The sequence below is a fragment of the Myiozetetes cayanensis genome, unplaced genomic scaffold (genome assembly GCF_022539395.1).
Source record: "Myiozetetes cayanensis isolate MyiCay16 unplaced genomic scaffold, myiCay2020 scf1, whole genome shotgun sequence".
Classification (NCBI taxonomy): domain Eukaryota; kingdom Metazoa; phylum Chordata; class Aves; order Passeriformes; family Tyrannidae; genus Myiozetetes; species Myiozetetes cayanensis.
The window spans coordinates 131,427,340-131,451,490 of NW_026086604.1; the positions used below are offsets into that span (position 1 = coordinate 131,427,340).

Consider the following 24,151-nt stretch of genomic DNA (forward strand, 5'->3'; position numbering starts at 1 on the left):
AATTAATGCATGCATTCTGATAGGATTTTTCCTTTATGAGTGTGCCTGACTAAAAGGAGGAGATTGAAGAAAGCCATTCAAAACCATTGTGCTTCCAAAGTAAATGTTTTCTGTCTTTTCTGGTATTGGCCATGACTTGTGTCAAGCTACACAAGAAGTAGCCTAGTTAGATGTTCATATCTTGTGTGGCCATAATGTGCAAATTGACAGAGAATATAAAATCCAAAGACAAAAAAATCCTCCCTGAAGATACCAAATGGTCATTGTGCTGAAGAATGAGAAGAGAGAGAGTTTTATACCTCACCAATGCAAAGGACTTTTTTAGTAACTGATAAATGCAGGACTCCAAATTAATGTTTATGAACATAACAGAGACATTCATCTATTTGTTGGATGGGGACAAACTTGGTTCTCATGTAAGAGAGTGCCCAGGCTGTTCTCTGCTTAAGACAGGAGAAAAAGATTTAAACAAAAAAATAATAAGCTTCTGGATAATCTGAAAGGAGAGAGTAGCTGAGAAAGTTAATCCAGAGGGCAGAGGATGTTCAGGAATGTTGAAATCTTTGCATTTTTGTCTGTAACTGGATTGAACTAACTGTAAGCATCCGTGGTGGGCCATTTCTCAGGCAAGGATTTCACCCATATATGAAAACCACCTAGAAAGGAGAAAGGATTGCAGAGTGAAAACATAATAAAGTTGAATTGCAAAATAATTCAGCAATAGCAGTAATTATTGACAGGAAATTTATCTAGTACGTAAAAAATAATATACATTATTTACTATCTCTTTTAAAGCCATCATAAATTTCTACTCATACATTCATTTTCAGGGACACTATGTAGGTACTAGAAACCCAGGTTTGTTTCACCGTTTACTCAAAGAATGCATTCACTAAACAATGTAGAATAGACCAATGTAATATTTTGTGCTCAAAGTCTTCAAGTTGCTTACAGTAATTCATGATACCTTTGCAATTCTGTGCTTAGGCTTATATATTTTATTTTTTCATAAATATATTGTTTATCCTCTGAAATGTGACTGTGGTTCTGTTGCACAAAATGTAACAACTGCACCTTCATCCAGGCTTTCCTGTCTAGGTTTACATTTTTCAAGTTATCCATGGCACTTTAATCCCTAGCAAGTTGTCTTTTGGTGTGTTGTGTTCCTTAATGGTACTGAACTTCCTGGTACAATATTACTGGAGAACTGGTGAGTGCTCTGGGTGAAAGAGTGCAACTCCTTAGCACTTGTACTGCCAAATACTGCTTTCTGTTTCTGATGTTTTTAATTTGCATGATTAAGAATTGCTTCACCTGTTTACAGCTGTAAATTAGGACAGTTGACCGCTTTTTTTTTTTTTTTTCCTTTTTTTTTTTTTTCCCCCCACAGAATAACAGGGCAAATGCTACTTATTTATAGGAAATTCTCATAGCATACAGGGAGGGGTTTGGGACCATTTACTGCATCCCTCAGTTCCCCCCCCGGGATCTCTCCAGGCAGTCAACATCTTCCTGGGCTCTCAGGTTTCTGGGGGAAGTCTTCCTTCATGGTGGCCAATCCATGCTCAGAGTAGAGGATCAGAAATTTAAATCTTAACATTTTGAAGAGTTCTTGCTTATTACCACGATTCTGCTGATGTGAGCGCTCCAAGAAGATGTTAGTAAAGATCATCCATCATTTTCAGCTTACCTTTTCCTGGTCAAACATAACCTCCAGGCTCAGAAGCGTGTCGGGTGCACACATTTGTGAATGTGAATTGGGGATTCTGTGGAATGAGAGGAAGAGTGTAAGAAATGCCTTCAGTGAGACCCATTTCCGTCATTTTTAGGCATAAGTCAGCATATTAAAAAGAGCTGTATTTTTAGCCAGGATTGCTTCCTAGCAACGGACCATTTACTGTACTATGGGCTTAAAAAGTATTAAATAATTTTAGCTTTCCTACTTTAACCTCGATGGATTACACTAATGCTTCTAGGCTCTTTTCCTGTGTTATGTTATATGCCTTCCAGTACAGCAAACTACTGTCAAGGCCATATTGTTCTTAACCCCAAATGCTGTAAAACTCTTTTAGCACGTAGATGGGTAACATAATTTCTGCTAACTTCCTTCTAAGTAACTAAGTAAATAATTAGAAACAGGAGATTGCTATCTAAAAGCTATCCTGATTTATACTTTAACAAGTTTATTTAAAAAAAAAAAAAATAAAGCTATGTAATTTTGTAAAAGCTGTAAATAAAGATTGAGGCAAAAAAAAAAGGAATTGGGAATGGTTAACCTTTGATAAATTTTCAGAATTTTTAGTTATTTCCATTGGATATGGAGGAATATAATTTAGTGATTAGATTTCTGTTATTATTTGTTGTCTTTTTTTAAATTATCTTGACTAATTTCCTTTTATTTATAAATCTTTAAGACTTACTACTCAACAATTTTCACTTTATGATTCAATTTTGACTTCTTTATTCACATTATGATATTGTTTTTTAGAATTTACTTCAAAAGTAGTTTTGATTCTCAGCCGTGACCAGTGTGCATATCCTGCTGAAGGCAAATAATTAACCTGTCTGGCTTGATCAGCTTATTGTCTAAATAAAGCCTGTATTGTTTAAAGAGGATACTTTGGCTAAAGTATTTAAATGGTCTAGACCTGATAGTGCAAGAAGGCAAAGGTCATGCAAGTCATCTTCTTCCATGCCCTCCCGCTTTTTAAGTGGTAGTTAAATCTGAAGAAAATCATCTCCCCTGACAGAGAACCTGCCTTTCCGTGGGCACAGTGTAGTCACCTAGGCTAAAGCAAAAATTACTTTTAGACACATTTCAAATAGCTGGAAATAGTTATAGAAAGAAGCAATAAGAAACCTTCAGTAAATTCCAGCCAGTGACTAGTCCTTGTAGACTTATAAGATATCTTAAAGTTTAACCACAGAATAGATTAACCATAGTATTTTAAAATACTTTAAATTCCTGTAAAGTCGTAAAAGTATTTTGAAAATATTTTAATTTTGTTTTAAGAAGTTGAATATTTGAAATATTTTTATCTTCCCCAAGTATACGAATGGTGGATATTTGAAATATTAAATTCTCAAAATACTTAAAATATTACCATTTAAAAGAAACATCTATTGATTTAGCACTTATAACTATATTTATGCCCCGTTCAGCATTGAGTCAACAGAGTACAAATCTCCTGTGATTTAGGAATTTTATAATTTTTTCATATCATGTTTTTTGTCTTGTTTTCTAGTGGTTTTTTTGCTGGGTCTAGGCTAAGTGTTTTTCCAGTGTTTCTGGAAGTGATAACCTTTTTCTTTACCCTGTTAGGCTTCACATTTAAAATGTGAAGTAAGTCTTTGGGCTGATTTTGTTGTTCTTTATGCATGGCTAAAGCAAACCACAGCTGTCAGGTTCTGTGCACGCCATGGAGGATGTTTATGCAAATCACTGAATAGGTCATTATACATGCTTAATGCAATTTTGCATGTAATAAAAGCCCTCCATTTGAAAAACAAAAGTGCTGATCAAAAATGTCTATTTACCCTGGCTGAGGAAGTCTTTTATTATGTAGCAGGGTATTACCCTATTGCTGTGTCTCAGTTCTTGCCTGGTGGGAAGAAAAACATTAGTCTGTCTTGTTTCTTTGGTTCAGGTGCTTTTCTGTTTGACTACTAATTAATATTAACTGAGATAATGAGTACATAGTACGGAACTGGGAACTGAGAATTCCGTAGTCTGGCAGAAAGGAGACATGTTTGATTCTTACTGAGATGCAAAGGGAAATCATCAATGAATTCATGACACTGTTGATTATTCAGGCCCAAATACCTCTAAGGTTCTGAAGGGGGGGTTGTACTTATAGCATAAAATCTGAATTCAGACATTTCTTCAAATCGAGTCCTGAATCAGACATTGATTTTTAAATTAATTTTTTTTAAAATCCGAATGATTCATTTTGCATTTGCATTTCAGTAAAAGTAAATAGAAAAAAAAAATGGGTGTATTCCTAGTATTTTTCAAGACATTACACGATGTTCCAAGACACTGATTTGGCCCCTGCTCCCACAAAACAATGATTTAAGCAGCACTAACTAGAAGTGGTGAAACATGACCTCCAGCGCTGCTTTTCTTCACCAGACCAGGTGCTTGAAATCAGTGGATTTTCCCTACTTTTCATACAGCTACAATTAATTATTTTTATTCTGTTAAACTTTCTGTGTATTTGGGTCTTACTCCTTCCCATGTTATGTTGCAGTAACTTGGTCCTACTTGTGCATGCTCTGGATCTGCCAGATGAAGTCTGTCAGGGGAACGGTGCAGAGACACTGTGATCTCAGCAGCAGGAGCTGATGTCTTGTTTGTCTGAAGAGTAAGATGCTTCTTTCCCCTAAGAAATTTTGGGGTGTAGTAGGAAAGAGCTTCCAAGGTTGAAATGCTAGGTTTGGCCTCTACCTTTGCCACATCATTTTCTGGATCTGCTGCTTCCCATCCTTCATGAGCATATGGTACCTTGCCATGGGGCTGAGCTGTTTGACACAGCTGGATGTGGATCCAGTCAGAATGGCCCAAAGTGCCAGTAACTCCCAAATGTAGTCAAGGGGGGCGGCTTGAAATGTGGCAAAGTGCAACGCTGTGATTTTTGTTCCTTGCTCTTTATGCGTGGGTTATGCACAGGAGTGCCCAGCTCTGTGTAAGCATGGCCAAACCCAGCAGGGACCACCTGTCATGATGGGAGATTGTACAGCTCAATTCTCTGGCACTGACCATGAGTTACGCTGTTTTTGAGGTTGGGATAATGCAATCTAAAAATGCTGTATAATAAATATTAGGATTATGCTAAGCTTAAAACATTCCGCAGCGTCCTTTTATATTGTACCAGGAAGATTTCAGCCCTTATAAAAAACTATGTTTGGGATGTCATTTAATACGTATTTTGTATTGAGCTTCTGATTTTCTCTTTTACATGTAGTTTGACATGAGGAAAGATGAAATCATCAAATATATTTCAGAGCAAAAAGGGAGGGTGAAATGTAATATCCATGTTGATATGGCAGTGGGCTGCAGAGCACTGAACTGAAAACTCTTTTGGAAAGTCTAAGGTCATATTTTTCAGGTCCTAAATTTTCAGAGAGATAAACGTTTTAATTGTGTTTTCCTATATGCTTGAGAAATCTAAACAAGTTTTCTGGCTTGCATCAAGGCTGCCCAGTCTGGCTGGGGCTGTGGCAGGAAGTCTCTGGGGCCTGTCACTGGTTTGTACTGGGAGGTGCAGAATCAGGTCTGCAATCTGCACTTCTGCCTTTTACAAAATCCTGCCATACAGTGAGTTTATGCTGCTGTCAGAACTTTGTGTTTTTATGCTTCCATATTTTCTATTGTCCCAGTTTCAAGATGAATTCTAGAGAGATTATAATAAGGATATGTCTTTTAAATTTTCTTTAGTGAATCCAAATAGATTAGTCTGAATCAAACATAAAACAAAAAATATATTAAAGTAGTAGTAATAAATCCCAAGGATGAAACATCATCCTGACTTCCTCTGAAAAGTAGCCTTGCCAGTGCCAGCAAAATAACCTTCTTGAATCCCACTTTCTTCTCTGCTCTGAATTCTTTTGCAAACAACTTTCACTATCCTGACCCCTTTCTAAAGATTTTAGTGAGCTTTGGAGATATTCATAGCTGGCTGCAGTGTTTTATCACAGAACATTATCAGGTCCAGTTGATGGTACAGGAAACCCTCCCCAAGTCCACGTCTTTTATAGACAGCTGTTCTGATGTATGATGTGGTAAGAGGCACACCAAGTCTTTCAATGTTTCTATGTTACATTTTACTGTTACAACTTTAGTGTTCTTTTGTGGCTTTTGGTTTATAAAACTCTATTGGTGTTATTATAGTAGAACTTAGAAAATTCTGTTGCTACTGAATGTAATTTATTTACTGAGAGATCTTTAAAAATGGTCTATGATGAATATGAAATAATTACTGATCAGAAACTGTTTTGTTGCATGTATACCTATTTGTTCAGATATCTGTCTGACTTGAAGAAAACTGTATATTTAAATATTTAGTTGACTTGATAGTTTTCTTACTAAAATTGTCTTCAAAGAAGTGTGATGGAGTATACAGTGCTAGCAGAGCAGACACAAATTTCCTTATGTTGTTACACTGTGGTTTTTTCCAAGGTTTTTATGTTTATGCTTTACTAGAAAAAAAAAAAAAAGGAAAAAGAAAAAATCAGGAGTCTCATGACTCGCAGAGTTGAAAATTAGTTTTACCATGGAGATTTATTAAATCTGAGTGTTTTAAACAAGGCAAGAGGCAACAGATGAAGAAACTGAGTGAAATTAAAGCTGTAAAAAAATCTGTGGTCTTTAGATGGTATCCAAATATGTATGGTATCTAGATAAATATATATGTTCTGAACAGAGTCATCAGTGAAAGTGAAGAGATATGTCACTAGTGTACCTTATGTCGTGAGGACAGGAACATCCTGAAAAGTATAGGTGTATTTATCTGCATAATATGGAGTTCCTAGCTTTGACATCAGACAGAGCAGCAGCATCTTCTTTCATCCCTTCTGCAACCTGCCCATTTTGCAGAGCTGTGCATAAACAGCAAGTGCAGCCAGGTGAGCTCTTCCTCATCTCTGAAGGCAGCTGGACATGGAGGTGACAAAGCCAGACTGCCAAAGAACAGGAAACCCTGGACTTGGGGTAGAGGCTGGCCCTATTTAATCCCTACATGGCATGAATGGGAAAGCAGAGTACTTCTCCCTGAGACAGCACCAATGCAGATTGCCCTTTATTCCACATAGATTATAGTGTCAGCCTGAACCTGGAGACATTTATAAAAATGGTTTCTATTTAGTAGAGAAGACCAATCTGTTTGCAGGATCTGGTTTTATTTATATCATAGTTTCCTGTGCTAAACCCTCACTCTTAAATCCAGGGTTATGGGTAGTGAGCTGTAAGTGCAGCTCAGGTGAGGAGATACAAAACGGCCTCTTGAGCTGTCAGCCTTGGGACAGTGACATGACCAAATCTAAACCCTCCCCGGCTCTGCTCCAGAAGCCTCTAGGATGCTCAGTCCATCACTTCTCCCTGTGTTCTCCTCCCCTCACAGGCCCTTTTTCTGGGAGCCAGGAGCTAAATATTGTAAAAACAGCTGCTCTGTTCCTGCTGCTCTGCTCTTGCTGCTCCAGTGTCTCATTTTAAATGCAGTCCTAAGACACTAAACAAATGGGATTGTTATTTTTATCTTATTAATTAGATGGTTCTCTGGCTCTCTGAAACTCTCTTTCTTAATGATCTTGCATGTATTTTGTAATTTGTGATGTACCTTGTATATATACAATAGATGAGGGATGATGCTACCCTTGCAAAGACTCAATAATTTCCAAATGAATGTCCCAATCTACAGACAACAATTGTTGTAGTTGGTTTTGATTTCTTTCTCAAAAAATATTTTATTGTCACCATTTCTATGTTGTAATACAAGTCAAGTGGAAAAGGCTTGGAAATTAAATCGTAGCACTAGGCAAACTGATTCAGTGGCATTGAAATGTCATTTCTAGAATTATCCGGCTTACTGGGGAGTGTTTCAAGGAATAACCTTCTGGTGTGGCAGACTACAGGTGGGGGGATTATATGGGGCTTGTGCAGTGGGCCAAATTCTGCCGGTGTTAATTAGGATTGTGTGAACACAAATGAGACACAAAATGTCCCAGTGATTGCCATTTTATTTTTTAAATCTCTGTGGCATATTTGTAACATTATTTATTTACAATAGGAGTGGACTTATATCCCTTTTACTTAAAAAAAAAAAAAGATAATTGGATGATGTATTGATAAAATTGTTTTACAAAGTCACAGTGTTTGTTTGTTTCTGAGATTTAGGATATGTTTAGGACCTTGTTTTCAATAGAAATAGATCTGATTTTCTTTTTGTGTATGAAACTCTGCAATATTACCTTGTGAGCAGGACCTAGAGGTTTTAAGGTATCCAAAACATCCTTAGAACACAATTGAATGCTGTTTACAGAGGTTTTCCAGAAAGGCAAGAAGGGTCCTGAGGAAGCCACAGAGTGAAGAGTAGGTACTGAGCTTGCGAGGCAGTTCTTCTGGTCCTACAACCATCCCAGCTCCTGCAGCGGCATAAAAAGAAAGAAAGAAATTGAGAGTGGAAACTTTTGGATTCGACTCCCAAAACCTGTCAGCAGAAGAACATGGGAAGTTAGGATGGACAAACTTTACCTGAAAATGTTAGCATAATGCTTTGCATGCTTCCCAAATTCTTATTTAACAGTGTCAGAATGAAATATTAAAAGACACAGCTTTAAATTTCAAGTCAATCTGAGTGTTAAATAGAATACACAGCCTACTATCTTCTTCTTCAACAGACTAGAAGAAAATTGAGCTGATTAAATAGCATTAATACTGTTATTTTAAATAATGTTCTTCTGAACTGGGAGACATTGCTATTTTTAAGGAAGTCAGATCAAAAGTTCAAGTGCTAAGAGATGCTATAATTGTAATAAGCTTCTAACATAGTGAAGGGAACTTTTGGAACTGTGGCTAAAAGGATCACTGTTACTGATTTAATGGTGTTCAGAGGGAGCTAACAAACACCTTATTAAAAGGAGAACACAGGGCAAAGAAGATGTACTTGTATTTAAATTATTGTATGAGGAAATAATGTGTGAGCTGTATTTAGGCCACTTCATTTTTACCTGGGATAAAAAACACATATGTATGCTGGTGGTGAGGAGTGAGGAGGAGAAATGCACCTGGCTATTAGGTGACAGCATTTGGGAGGCAGGGGTGTTTCCTTCTCTGCCTTCTACTGGACATCTGGCAAACTGCTAATTTCTTGATAATTTCCTGATAATTTCATTGTGCAGATAATTGGGCCAGTTCTAAAGACTTCTTAATTCTGATATTAATTGTTCAGTTTGTTAGTATGCATTGAATATGGACAGGTTTAAAAAGCAGAAGCTGTTGCTTCTAAAATCAAGCAGGTTTTGTGTTGATTCTGCAATTTCCAAACAACTAAATTCAAGATTTTTAAAAATCAAATATTACATATATTAAATATTAGTTATAATTAATAATGATACAAGCACTAGATGTCTGTAGTTAAATATTATATCTAAACTATATTAGTACTACTATTAATAATATTAATTGATTAATATTTAATATTATTCAGTGTACTGGGGGAAAAATCCTACTAGGCTTGAAGCCTTGTAACTTGTGAATGCTAATTTCTTCTGTAGTTTTGATACAGATATAGTCTATGGACCAAGTATTGAGCCTTATACAATAACTCATTACTTGAGTTCTATCTGTTTCCTTTTGATAGTTGGCATTGGAAAAATGTTTAATGATTGCATGTGTTTATTCTGTTAATGGTTTTCATACTATGTATGTAATTCAGGGCTTTTAGTATTTTTTTTTCATAAAAATTTCCCTTTTATTTATACCTACCTTCATGGTTTTTTTAAGTTTGTTTTGTTTTGTTTTTTGCTGCTGCAGAGAAATGGAAACCTTTAAAATCAGTGCTATGATTAAATTATAAGATTAGGTGGTAGAAGATGAGAGTACAGTAGAAATGACTAACTTATAATTTTTGCCAGCCGCCCATGCACCCTTGGCTCATCAGGAAAGGGGCTGGCAGCTGTTTGTTTATGTTAAGAGGGGATGGCATTTATGACTTGTGTTAAATCCTTGATTGACGCAGACTGCCTAAATCTCCTTAGGAAGAAACAATCACTGAGAGGCGGGATGGGTCGGGTGGGCAGGAGACGCCTCTCGTAGGCAGAGCAGTGTCAGGACAAGCGCCTGCCTTGTGTTATCGGCGCTTGTCGGAGGCGCTTTTGCTGAATGGGAAGGGTGAGGAGCGGCAGCCAAACCCTCCCTTTGCTCTCCCTCTGCGTGGCCTTTGCCAGAGGGCTGGATGGGGTGTGCAAGGGAGTAAACTCTGGGTCAAAATGATTACTTGAAATGCAACTGCGCTTGAATTGCCTCTCACAGCAAGATAAGGAGTAAATTGTAAAAATAACAAATGTAAAGAAAAATTATTTTTTCTGTTCTCTGTGGGAATTCCCCTCGATGGATGGAGAAACCAAAAGTTGTTGTGTTTTTTTGTTTGTTTTGTTTTGTGAACAGAATTGCAGCACTCTGCTTCTCTTAAGTAATCCCAAACTGCAAAGAAGGGGGCAAATTGAAATAATGCTGCTTACTAGCAAGAATCCTTTTCTGTCTCAGCTGAAAAAAAATAAAAGTGGTAGTTTTGCAGCCATGACATGACCTGTTTCGTGAACATACTGGGCTTGGGAGTGGCAAACTGATACTCGAGTATTCCCTTGTGCACTATTTCTCACACAGGCTGATGTGAAAGTGTATAAGGAGATGAGAAATACATATCCAAGGGGACAGAGGGGGCTCTGAACCCTCCCATCAGAAGGTACCTGTCACAAAACATCCTGTAAAGCAGATTTAAACCAAAAATACTAGAGACATAGCACCTTCCAAATGACCTGTCTTTTCCATGTACCGAAATGATTTATATTCTTCATTACAAATTCATTTTTGTCAGGGCTGATCTAATAGATTTACTACAGAAATAAGTTTGCAAGTAATGGATCTTTATTTAGGTATACTGGATTTCATAAAGAAAAAAGGATTAAGAATTTCTTATTTTTTTAAGGAAACTGTATTTCCTAACAGCTCTCAGGTGAGGTTTCAGGTCTTTAAAACAAAAATTATATATTAATGTTTGATTAAATTACAATTTACGGGGTGTTTTAAGAAAGCAGGATTTGGAGAAAGGGTTTTCTTGCAGGTTTTTTGTTGGTTTTTCAAGGAGCAACAATATAGGAGAATAAAAACAAGATGAGTGAGTCTGATTTAAAAGAAGAAAGGAAAATCATATTGATTAGAAAAAAATGTCAAAATATGGTGAGAGCAGCAAACAATATAGAAGGGAATGATGACACAGAAAAGAATTAACCCAGAATTGAAGGTGAGCTTTAAATCAGGTTGAGTAACAGCTGTGTTTGATTGATGCAAAAGTTGTAATCTGAAACAGAAGTAACCAGAACAACCAAATTTTTAAAAATTCATCTGATTTATAGATATGCTGTTAAGGTGCTGTGGTTGCATGTTAATGTTTTGAGATGTACCAAGGTGGTAAATTGAAAATACTGGTTCTGTATCTGCAACTTTGGGCTTATTGTTGTCAGACACCACAAAACTTTTTGGTTTTTCTGTGTTGTCAGCAATATTTGCACAGAACATGAAAGACAACACAGTCAGATAAAGAGCGCTTCTCTTCTGGCATCTGCATACTATTAATGAAACAAATATGTAACATTAAAAATTTAGTCTACAAGATGATTTTAGCTTCTAATACTTTAAGAAAGAGGTATAAAATATTAATTCTATGTTTCTTCACCATCGAGGAGCTGGAAAAGGGATATCCCTCCTTGCTCTCTCAGCCTTAGCTGCATAGTGGGCAGAGGGTTTTGGGTGAGCAGAGCAGCACTGAGCATGCTGCAGCTGTGCATTGGATTCAAAATCATTTCTGTAGTAAAATATGCTCTTTTAGAAAATACATTTGATTCATTCTCTTTCCTTCTTTAATCCCCTTCCCTTCTTTTATTTCTGTTACATAAGAAGCCTAATTGTTTTTACAATTCACATTATTTCTTTTCTACCATGTATCCACCTCTCTACATCATGAGCTAATCCCAAAATATCTCTTATGTACCAAAAATAGCAAGTGGGAGGATTTTTTTCTGTTTTGGTTTGTGTTGTGTTATGTTTTGTTTTCTCTTTTCTGGAAGCTTCTTTCCAGCAGCCTCTTGTCTAAATACTGCCCAGCAATCCTGTGGCATTCCCTGGATCTGGGACACCAAATCATTCCCTTAATTCCTGTCTCTGATTACTTTCTGATTCCAACCAGTCTCTGGGGCTGAAGCAAACAGATTTCATATGTTCGATTTGCTGTGCCACTGAAATCTTTTATCAGTCAAGAATGAAAACAAACAAAAGAACTACACACCCAAACCTCTTCTCTCTGCAGCTGTACAGGAGGGGACACAGTTGAGGGGAGCCATACATGTTCAAATTCTCCCCAGGAGATACAAAGTGAACATGTGTTTTATTTTGTGTTATATTATACTGATCTGAATATGTCCCATTTCTAAAAAGTAAGGAAATTTTGTGTGGAAAGGCAATGAGAAGGGAAGTAGTGGTTGGGCTGGGTCTGTATCAGGGAAAATTTGTCTTAAAGAGGTTTATAGAAATAAACCCAGTTGCAGGAAGATAAAGATGTATTTTTCTGAATGGATGTTTTCAGCAATTTCAAATCTGTGTGCAAAATGCCTGGTAGTGTGACTGATGTGTATGTAACCAGGTCTTAAACAAATGTCAACTGCATTAATCTAACCAGGCATTTAAATGACAGTGCTGCATCCAACATGATTTTGTTTTATAAACTTCCTTTTACTTTACCAAAGCTTTATGGAAATAATTAACTGAGTAAAAGTAAAAAAGTAAGAAGATTCAGAACAGAAATAAGCTGATATTAGCAGTGCTCAAATGTGTTGGAAAATCTTAAAGTCTTAAAGAGACATGTGAGATGTTCCGTGGGCAGCTGATGGCCTGGCCCTGCCTGCTGAGGGGACAGGAGTCTGTCTTTTGAAAGAAAACTCCAGACGAGCAGGTGAGAATATAAAATTGGAGCACATGAGTTGGCTTAGAAACAATAGTGAAACAATCACCTGAAGGCATTTCAAAGTGCATTTGTGGCCAGAAATGTGGCATGGCTTTCCCTGTAGGAATTATTGAAGCTGTCTAGCACTAAGACTGTTTCTGTTCATAGGAGCTGAGGAGCATCAGAGGTTTCCTGGCAAAGGAGCACTCTGTAGAGTTGTCAGAGCAGTCCTTGGTGTGTGTTTGGCCAAGACTAACTCGCAGTCTTCCAGGCAGCTCTTTGGCATCACTTGTGAGACAGCACAGGCCAGGTAGTATTTCTGTGGGACAGTTTGGATTCAACCATCCTCTTTTGAAGGGAAAGAGAGTTAGTTAAATACTATGGACTTGGCAACTCCAAGCCAATTGGCTTTGGTTCAGGAGAATGGTCCTGGCATATTTGATGCATTAAACCCCAGTAAGAGGAGCCAGAAGTACTGTCCCATGACAGTACCCACCAATTTATATTCTGGGGCAGTGATTGCTCTGCTAACTTCTGTGACTGAACCAGGAGCCTGGTGATCCAAGAAGAAAAGTCCTGATCTTTCTCCAATCTTGGAAGTACCTCCATGTTTATTAAGAAATATTTCTGTTTCTGCCCTTGTATGAAAGATAGCATTTGCATGTCCAAGACTACATTTTAGCAATCATTTGTAAGTCATGTTGTACTTGATAATTGACATAGTAGTAGATGTTTTGCAAAATAATTTTCTTTTTTACTGAAGAGCTGATCTGAAATGCGATCAGTGGTATTTCATGGTCATATGACCCTTTGGTTTCCATATTCTCCACATTCTTCTACTTTTGAAAATATTACTTTCACAAATATGTTCTTGTTGAAAATGAAGCTTTTCAAACAAAATACTGACATTAGTTACACAGCAAAATTAAACAGGAAGTGTCTACTGCAACTTCTGGTTATGGGCAAAATCAGGTTTAAAAGCAGGGTATATCATGTCCTTGACTCATGGAGAATATTAAGGAAATAATCGTGGGGAAAAATGGACTAAATTATATTAAGTAGGAAAATATAATAATATTATCAACTCAAGCCTCTATTTGCAGAGATAATATAACTTTCTGGGCAGTTCCTGCTGTCATGGGCTGTTCCTCTGCTGCCTAGTTCATGGTCCAAAGCACTGTTTAATGCTGTAGAGAAAACTCCTTCCCATAATCTGGTACTTTACAGTACTAATATCCTACTGACCTATGTAGTTTAGTGAAAATGCACAGCAGTTCTTAGTGCATTTTTTTTTTCTGGGTACAGTCATATAAAGGGACTGCTTGCATTTAGTACCCCACATTTGGGTGTGATGTGTCTGGGGAATTTGTGCTCTAATCCAACAAGAGGTTGCTTTGTATTTTACCAGAGGGAAAAAGTAAGTCCTTGATCACAAAAAAAAGACCCAGAGTTAAAAGAGAAAAACATAAAAGGAATGAAAAGGAAACTTTAGGTATATTTAACACCAGCATCCTTCCCTGGAAGATTTTTCAGAGGCATTTCTAAACCCTGAAGCCTTAGGAGCAGCTTAGCACCACGACACTTCCTGGGAGTTATGTTTTATATCAGCTTTTAAACTAACTTTGAACATTGAAGAACTCGGTGTGTCTCTCCTTTTCTTCTCTTTCCTCCCCTCATCTATTAATTTAGGACTTGACATAAAACATGCTGTACCAAGTCAGAGCAAGGATTTATCCAGCTGTTTGAAATAGTAGCCAGTATCAGAAACAGAGAGAAAGGTAAGCCCAAAGCGAGTGGACAGTCATACCCTTCCACATAACAGTGGAGTACTGCAAAAAGAACTGCAGCTGTGGCACAACCTCTAAGGTTTATTTATTCTGTGTTTACTGGCTCTCACTGGATTTGTTTTCCAAGACTGTGTTGTGTCCAGTCGCTTTTTGAGTCCAATTCTGTCATTTGCTATGTATGCCACTTACTCAGTAGCAATATGGTTTCTGAATTTACACTGCAGATAGTTGTAATGGCTTAAGTTCTTTCTTCCAAAGATTTCCTTACAAGAGGATCTGTTCATGTTGTCAGCTACTCCGAGGTGAGGCACTGATACAGGAAGCAGCAGGCTTTTCTTACACACCAAACTATGTTGCTGCAGGCAACAAAAACACTGCATGCTCCAATTTCAGATATGGAGGAGATATTATGTCTCCTTTTGCCCATATTCTGCCTGCTTAAAGTCACATCTGTAAAGTGGGAAAAAAGTTCCCTCCATCTTAGTTCTTATTGTGAAGATAAATTTTTGAAACTATAGACAATGCCAACGAGGAACTTCTCAGAAAATAGAAAAAACATAAGTAAATAACAAAGGTTTCAGAACGATACAGGAGGCCTGGGGCCCAAATACTCAGGGGAACAAAAATATATAAGGTAGTAGATCAGTAAACATTCATCTGTCTGAGTGCTAAAAAAAGTAGGAGTTCCCTGAAAATGAGAATATGATTATATGAGGACAAGGGAATTCAATTAACATTGACCAAATGCTTAATTGCTTGGTTTTGCAGTCTAGTCTTCTGTCAAAGTAGGTTCTATGGGTAATATATTGTAGTTTAAACTTGGTATTCCCTGCTTACAAGAAAAAAAACAACCTACAATGTGTTTTATTGTTAAAAAGAGTAAGTTAGCGTTCTTTTTGCTGTGTTACATTGTTTTCTTGAGCATAATTATGTGTCTTAATTGGCAAGTAATTGCTTTCCTAATCCAGATAAGTAGTCTTGAATTGTGAATTGCAAAGCCCAGTGCTGTTTAGATTCATGGGTGAAGACCCTGTTATTGTTTGTGAAGGATCACTGAAAATACTGCATTATCAGCCTAATAAACTATAATTTCTATCAATATAGAAAAATAATCTCAGATATTTGTAGGCTGTAGTATTCTATGATAAATGGTTCTCCAATTAAGAACATGAAATAAATAGATGAGTGTCAATAATCCACTCTTACTGCATTGATAAGAGTTGAGAAAATAATTTTTAAAAAGCATATTTTAATCCTTATAATAAACTATTGTACTGACCTATTTTTGATATAATCTTAGAGGCTTTAATCTGAAGACCTTTCTCTGATTCCCTGTAAATCAGTGGACCTTACTGGGTAGTAGTTGTGGCTTATCTATTTATTTCAGCAAGGTTTTTTTCTATAGTAGCAATAATGAATGCTTCACAAGGATTTAGTGATAATCCTGTTAACATTTTATTGTTTGTGCAATGACAAGGATGGATATAGATACCCTTGTGTGATTTTTTTTATTATCGGTAGGCAAAAAAAGCAACAAGAATTTTTAATTTTTCTTCACTGGAGCAAAACTGTGCTTAAGAAGAAAGTAGATTATAAGGTCTCATCATACTTCTACATTACATATATCTTTAAGGGCTACTGTGTGGGGGTTTTCACTGTTTGATAGCAATCTCTTCCAAACTTCACTGGGAAGTTGCACATAAACAAATATGCATTCACTTACATATTAACAATTTGCCCATGTGGGCTCTGCTATGGTGTGGTGTGTCTTTTGTACTTTAATATTAGATTGCTTTACTGGTTCCTGACTAAGATCACAGATTAATCTAGAATTAACAAAGGATATGTAATACTTCGTATACTTTGCATAAAAATAACGTAGGAAAAGAATACTGACCCTGGACCTTCTCCCTTCCAGTATTTCTAGATGTGGTAATAATGGTCTGCTGTTATTTTTATCCCTGTTCAGAGATGGTTATTAATTTGCAAAGCAGAGGAGATAAAAACCCCTTACATTAGAATACACTGGGGGTGTATGTCATACAGAATTGAATTATTTATTTCATTATTTTCTTGGAGAATATGTATTATTTTTTTCAAATTACAGGTGCCTGTTAAACAGAAATTAGTTTATACACACAGAAATTGTGTCTGCTGGAACTTGCATAGTTGAAATGGGCCCCAGATGTTGCAGTTATGTAAGGGCCTAATCTAAAGCCAAACGAAGAGAGCCTTGTGGGCTTCAGATCACGCCAATAAGAACATTTTCAGAAGAATTAACATTGAAGGAGATTGCAGTAAGCTTGTCTGTAGCTATTATAAGCATAAAATCAAAAGATATGGATGGAGGGGTGTGCCTTATTCACTGTGGATGGAGTTAAATTTGTACTTTGAATGGGAAAAATGTGGCATGAACTATCTTTAATTAAAAAAAAAGGCTTCATTTAAACATTAGCCCAATTGTATGTATTTTAAAAGCCATCGTTTTTCCTATTTACTTAAGCATTTGTGTGGGGGTGGTGAATTATTAGTATTTTGAATGTGAATACTTCACCTATTGTGAAGTAGATGTCTTTTCTGCTTTTAAACTGATATAGTATTACATTGCAGAGCTATTGCTATGCATTACAAAATAGAAATAAAGGTCATAAAGGGGGTTAGGCCCCTTGCTAGGTTATCTCAAAAGGTTCTACAGTGATCTAGGCTTGTTGCTCCACCACTACCAGTATCCTTTCCCCTGCTTTGTTTCCTTTATCTATTTCATCTTAATGACCCTGACAAAACCCCTACAAAACAAACAAGCAGTTTCCTACTAAGCCAGGTATGTCACTGTCCTCCTACAGGGGTCTAACAAGTGCTGGGGCCAGCAGATGGGAGGGAAGGGCCTGCTGGAGGTGCCATAGCTGGGGGCAGGAGTGGAGAGGACCAAGAGCTCTGCCCCCAGCAGTAGTGTTATTTTTTTTAAAATTTAATTTTAGCTATCTTATGTGTTGCAATCAGAGTCCTGTAAATTTCCTAACACATCTTTCAGTGCCATCAGGTAACTTAAAATTTCATCTAGTGAGGAAGTTCCTTCTCTGCAGAAATTTAAATCAAACCGTAGGTGCTCTATGAATCCTGCTTGCCTAACTAACACCTAACCTCGAAGTACTGTTGCACGCTGATCCTGCTTTGTGGATCTTGCACTAAGGTATTGTTTTGTAAATACGGGAGTTACTTATACTGGTGGAATTCCACATTTTCCATTAAATTGATTTTTGGCAAAGCAGTGTGTACTTGAAGTCAGGAAGATCAGCATCATGAAGATGCAGCAGTTCACTCTCAAATGCAACTGATGGTCTCAGGAGCAACAGTTTGCAAGACACTTTCTTTGAGTTAGGTGGTCAAAAATGAGAAACATCAAGGTGCAGTTCTTGGTAAGCCAGGCACTCTTATTGTGCATTTCAATTGTAAAACACAGCTGAGAACTTTTTTTTCTCACAATAGGTAGCTAATCAAGTCGGCTTACCCTTGTTAAAGAAACACCTGCCAAACTCTTCCCTGTCTATTATAACCAATAACACTGCTGGTTTGAATACTCACCTATTTCAAACCTTCAAACCTATTTTGCAATATTTAGGGGCTACAGAATTTTCTCCTTTATTTTGTGACAAATTTTTCATCTGGAGTCCTCTCCCACTTACAGAAAAAGTTGGCTTTTCATTGGCCATGGAGAGAAAAACAAGAGATTGACTTTATATCTGGTACTGAAAGAACATCTCCTTTGAGACAGGAGACCTTATTTATGTCCTTTACTCAAACTGGGCAGAGTGTACTTGGAAAGTGATCAGCGATCCTACAGCTCAGCTCCCGGCGTGCTGGGTAAGCAACTGGGCTGTTATCTTTTGCTAGAAGTATCAGCCAGCTGCTCTCTCAGCATCTCACCTGGGGCTCTGCTGTGTCAGTGGGCACAACAACAAGTGGACAGGCCCTTTGGTAGAGATCTGAGAGGGGAGGATGAACTTGACAAACCTTCACGAACTTTGACGTGAGCCCGGAAACTGAGCGGTCTCCTGCTGACAGAACTTGGGTGGTTTTGCGTGTTTGAAAAGGTGTTGGAAAAATTTAGAAAATCTGAGTTTGGTTTGTTTGCTACTGAATTGTTGACTCTCTGTGATCTTTGACTAATTTAGCATCTGTCTTCTCAACAAAAATTTTTTAGATATCAAAATTCATATATATCAACTTTGTGTAGGCATATGCAGTGTTCTGCTGTCTTGTCATGATAAATAAACAAGGGATTTTAGCACCCTGATATCTTTTGGAAAGACTTTGGCTCTTCTAAAAGGGGAAAACAAACTCTTCTGAAGATGAGTTTTACCAGGTGAGAATAGCTGGTAACATATGACGCTTATAGGAATGTCAAGAGGATAAATATTCACCTTCAAATAGGAAAAGGGAATAGCTTGGATTGTGGTTAATCCACAACCTGAGGTCTTTGTATGCGATACTTGGATACCTAAAAGTTTGACTGAGGCATCTCAGAAACATGAAGTTATGTTTTGAAAAATTTGGTAAGGTTGATCAGACACTTGGTGACTGAATAAAAGCAAATATGATATCTGAGGTAACTGAAGAAAAACAAATGCATTATCTGCCTTTAAAATGGGAAAGAAATGAGAAACAGAATAATTTTCCTGTGTGTATATATATATATGTATTAAATTTAAACCTATAGATTTACAAGTTGCCATACATTAGCTGTTCATCCATAAATCCATCAGAAAATGTTATATAACATAATTCATAATGAGGCAGAATTACAATAAATTGCCTTAATTTGTTTGCCATATGCTAAGCATGCCCACATGTCCACATATGGATCAGCTGATGCACAATAACTTGGTGATGAGAAAAATTACTCATATGTCTTAAGGTTTTATCAGCTTCTGAGTTATTGACTGTGTGATCTCTAACTACTCATTTTTGATCTGGTTTGTCAACAAGAACTTTTATGGACTGACATCCATGTTTAACTGGGGATGGAAAGAGGCAGAGTGCAGATATCTTGCTTTGTTAGACAAAGAGGCAAAACCAAAAAAACTTAAACATTCACAAGCAAGCTTCTATTAGTATGCTACTAAGCATTTAGTTAATCAGTATTTCTGTTTTCTGATATGCTTTAAGACATTTATAGTCCAAACATAGTAAAACTTCATAAAGTTGTGTTTAAAATTAATTGAGGCTTCTGATGAAATCACTGTGTAAATACAGAATATTAGATTTAAAGGCTACTTCTCCAGTAGAGCTATACAGGATTAAAGAATGAATTAAAATAGTAATAATTGGATTAACTGTGTTCTGTTCTCTTAGTAAAGATGTTATATTTTTCTGTAAGCGGGTGAAGGCCACTCACTTCTGTTCTGAGGTACCTTAATTTGTCAGGATACACAGCAGGCAGCTTTTAACAGATCTGGTATTTCTTAGGTGATGATTCACCCTGTTGGGCAAAAATGGGCAGAAGTCATCTAGCCCTTACTATATACTAGTTCCATGACTGTCTGCTCAGAAGTTAAAAAAAATTAAAAAAATAATAAAAAAAAAAGGAAGCAAAAGAGTTGGTTTCTGTTATTCTATGGGTATAAGATTTAGGGAAACTTGGAAACTTTATGATTGGTACTGGTGAATTTTTCTATTGCTGTTTCTACAGTTTAAATCATCCTATTACTGTGTTTTCTACTACAAAGTTCTTTTGTTTCAATATTGTGATTCCAAAATTTGCCATGATGACAGCGTGGCCTTGCAGGCTTAGTTTCAGTATTCTGTAAAATCTGCTGAAGGGTAGAAAATAAGCCTCTGGAATGAGAGCTGCCCTGTCCTAATTGCAATATTCCAGCTGGGACTGTGATTGTGTATTCTTCAGAGTAGTTCTGATTTGCCCCAAGGTATTTGTGTCCCACAGCATGCGTTAAACTTTTTAAGGATAATAACTTTGCCAAAAAGCTAGCTCAGTACCTTAACTGTAAAACTGCCGACATTATTAATATAGTGTTGCATCAGAAATTGCTATATTTCTCACAGCCTTCTAAAATTGTATTTGCTGAAGTTTACTGTTTGCTTCCTCGGAAACTGGTAGTTGTTTCAACATTTTGAGTTTAATAATCCATCCTTAGAATGCCTTATGGAAGTCAAAATAAGTTATGCAAGAGGTTGTCAAGGTTCTGTGTATTTTTCTTTGCTGAATCTATTTCAGGTAAATAGAAATGTCTATTTAATGAGAAAGAAAGGCAAGGTTTCTACTTATTTAGCATCCAAACTGGACCTAATATGAGTACTGAATTCTGAAATAGTGATAAAATTTCAACAATCCTGCATTTCCATACTCCCCTAAAAAGAAAGAAAAAAAAATCAGGAAAAACACAGCAAACAAACAATCACCTGATCAGGTATTAAGCAAAGATCACTTCTTGTTTCAGTGAATTAGAATTGTTAACGATGTGGTATGCTGATAATATAAATAAGAAATTATATTTTTAGATGATAACTTTATATTAACCGATCTTGGTACCCCCTACAAGTGGTTGTGTAAAATATGTCTAGACGCCAGTTAATATAAATGGAAACCAGTCTGAAGTCTCCGTTTAAAAGAAAAAAAAGATCTGTTTTTATTCTTATTGTGAGACACACAGGCAGGGTCTGCCCTTCCCTCTCCAAGTACTGTCGACTTTGCAGAGTCTACTCATGAAGTCCGTGTTAAGAGTTTAGCCTTTGAAAATAGGCAATGTTTTCAGCTCTCATGAACCACAGATTGGACTGGTTGGACTTTATGGGGCTTTGCTTGTCTCTCATGCCTATTAAAGACGAGTCTCAAGGTGTAGGCAGAGGAGAAGATTGCCTAGCTCAGTGAGCAGCTGGAGCCAAAAGAATGTTTGTGCTTGTTGCTACTCTGAGGAGTCACTGTCTCAGCATTCATTATCTCAGTGGTAACAGAGGCAGAAAGCATCTTCTCTGGAACTCTGTACCATTCCTTTCCTGTTATGCTGCCTGCTGCTTTCTCCTCTTTACTACACCTTCAGAACCCTCAGACCAATAGAAACATATATCTTTCCTTCTTATTCACATCTAACCTATGCTCTTATATTAAGCCTTGACCTTAATCTTGCAAATTCTTAAACTCATTAGGGCCAATAATATTATGCATGTGAGTTTTCCTAATGATTTCAGTGGACTGGTGAATGCACTGAAATATTGTCATGCCGATATGTCTAATGAGGCTTTTTAGGATGGCATTTTATATAAAGAATCATGATTAAGGTTCATTTGTATGTATCTTCTACCATAGTAGATCTTCTATCTTAATTATAGTCAACCAGAACTTTCCCTTTACAGGGAAAATTTCCAACTTAGATTGAGATTTACAGCTTGAAATTCCAATGCAAAATATCTCTAGTGAGTGGGGGAGAAGAAAAAAAAGATCTGTATCCACAAGCATCAATCAATTGATTATGGAGAGTTTATGTTCAGATGCTTCCCCAGGACTTGTTTCTGGCTGTCAGAAACAAAAGCCAGTTGTATGCTAACAGGGGGCCATGTGAGCTGCAAGGCATGCATCTGAGGTTAATAAAATGTTATGTTACTCCAGCAAGTGTGCAGGCTTCGTTCCTACAGCGCCTGACGTCACCGTGAGCACGGAGCCCTCCCACTCCTGCTTGGTAATTGATGGTGACGGGCTCTCTGCTGAGCTGTAACCTAACATAGGGACTGAATCAGATCAACAGCTGAGAGAAATCGCCAGCAAACAGTCTTGCTCCATATAGACAAAAGCTGAGCCCTGTAAAACGGGCCTTAGCTGGGCAAGTATTTCAAATAATGGTCCGTGCAGGCTGAGTTGCTGAAGTTTTCGCTGGTGCACTGCTTTACTTCGGAGGTTTTGCTCCTGCAAGAAGTGTTGCTGTTACTGGAAAGGCTGGCCTGCTTGGAGTGAGACTGACATGCTTGACAGACGCCTGATGTCTCCTCAAACTAAGCACATTACTCCTGGGGTAAGCATATGTGGAAGGAGTGCAGGCCAGATGCTCGGGAGCCCTTTAATTTTACAATGTGATGTAGAGGCTGGCTTGCAAGTTAACTTAATTACAGTTAAACTGTTTCACTTTGCTTTCATCTAGCCAAGCTGAAATGTTGTTGAGAAGTGTGCCAGCCTTTTTATGGAAGTCCAAACTATACTTTTTTAAAACATACAAACTTGACTTATAATGTTGAAAAACTGGGAAAAAAATTAGTTGAGGGGGAGGGAAAGCACTTGCAAGTGGCTGAGAGCTTCTGTCTATAACCCTGTTAAAGTAGTTAAAATGAAGTAGCTTGCTGTTTGTTCCGTGATTTTGGGGATTGTGCTAAATTGTTTTCGCCTCAATATGAGAGCAATGGGACTCTCTGCTGGCAGTAGCTTGAAGTACATTCTCTTTACAGACACAAGCATTATACTCTATTATTTTTGTTTGGGTGATGTTGGAACACACTCATGAGTTTTTGTTTGGCAGCATTTGACCAGGTATGTGTATCCTGGGGCCAGGGATTTATAGCAGCAGATATCACACAACAGTTGTGCTTATGAAATAAAACATAAATAGATGACAAATGCTATTTTTAAAGTTCTAATGGATGTGCTTTGTTTTCTTTTTTGCATTTTTAAAACAAAGGAAGGAGATTAAAATAGAATTTACATAAGCATAATTTTAAGGCAAATGTTTGGCTTAAGCTTGCTGCTTCCTATAACATTTATGAGAGATTTGAATAAATTTGCAGTAAAAGAACTGTACCATAGACATGACAGTACCTTTCCAGAGTTATTCTGAGAAAACTCAGGGACATTGTCTCATGTAACAGCTGCTCCACAGCTTTTTCTAGCAGGAAATCAGATCTGGATCATTCTTATTCCTGGATTATTTAGGGATCTTCACACAGGAAGCTAAGTAGTTATTGCTAACATCCATTCTGTTCTCGTCTTATGACAACTTTTCTTCATAGACAACTTCTTTTTAACTCCAATTATATTGTGCTCGTATGTTTGTGGGGGCAATAATACAATGGTGAGTCTTACAGGTGATATGTCATGAAGTAGGAAAGTGTAAAAATAATATATTCAACTCCACTGAACATGTTTTCAGCATGAATGTTCAGAACAGTAGGAATCAGCTACTAATATAATCACAGAATCATTTAGGTTGGAAAAGACCCTTGAGATCATTGAGTCCAACCACAGCTATAACCTTTAGTCTTTTCTTATCTAATTACTATAGTTAAAAGCTTAAGTCTTTATGTTTTAATTTATATACAAGCAATTATTGAAAGTTCTGAAGAATTATTATATTTTAGGGTTCTCTGACAATCCCAATACAACTTAAATGGGGAAAAATTGGAGCATAATTTTTTTCCTTGGGAAAAGTTTGTACAATGAAAAAAAAAGTCAAATTGTAAAATACTGTTTTCCTAAAGAGAAGCAACCTGATGTTGGAACTTAGCACAAATAATGTCCACGTGTCCATGCAACATGTTATCTTTCTGTCTACTGATGTCAAATAATGTCATCAAGGAAAAGATCAGTTTGATTTATCTGGGCTATACAGTAAAATGAAGCTTTTCCCTGCTATCACATCATGAAGTCCATGATCA

At 37.0% G+C, this 24,151-nt stretch overlaps 1 protein-coding gene across 5 annotated transcripts in view; it reads left to right on the top strand.

Annotated features, from left to right (window-relative positions):
• CACNB2 (calcium voltage-gated channel auxiliary subunit beta 2) overlaps nucleotides 1-24,151 on the top strand; it is a 247,248-nt gene that overhangs the window by 101,528 nt on the left and 121,569 nt on the right. Inside the window, exon 1 of one of the 5 annotated variants that reach the window (XM_050325622.1) lies at nucleotides 22,456-22,521. The exons of the other annotated variants lie outside the window; for them this stretch is intronic. Within the exon in view, the coding sequence (XP_050181579.1) occupies nucleotides 22,471-22,521 (51 nt within the window). The 5' untranslated portion in view covers nucleotides 22,456-22,470. Of the gene's footprint in view, nucleotides 1-22,455; nucleotides 22,522-24,151 lie in introns of those variants that run through there. 5 annotated transcript variants of the gene reach the window in all.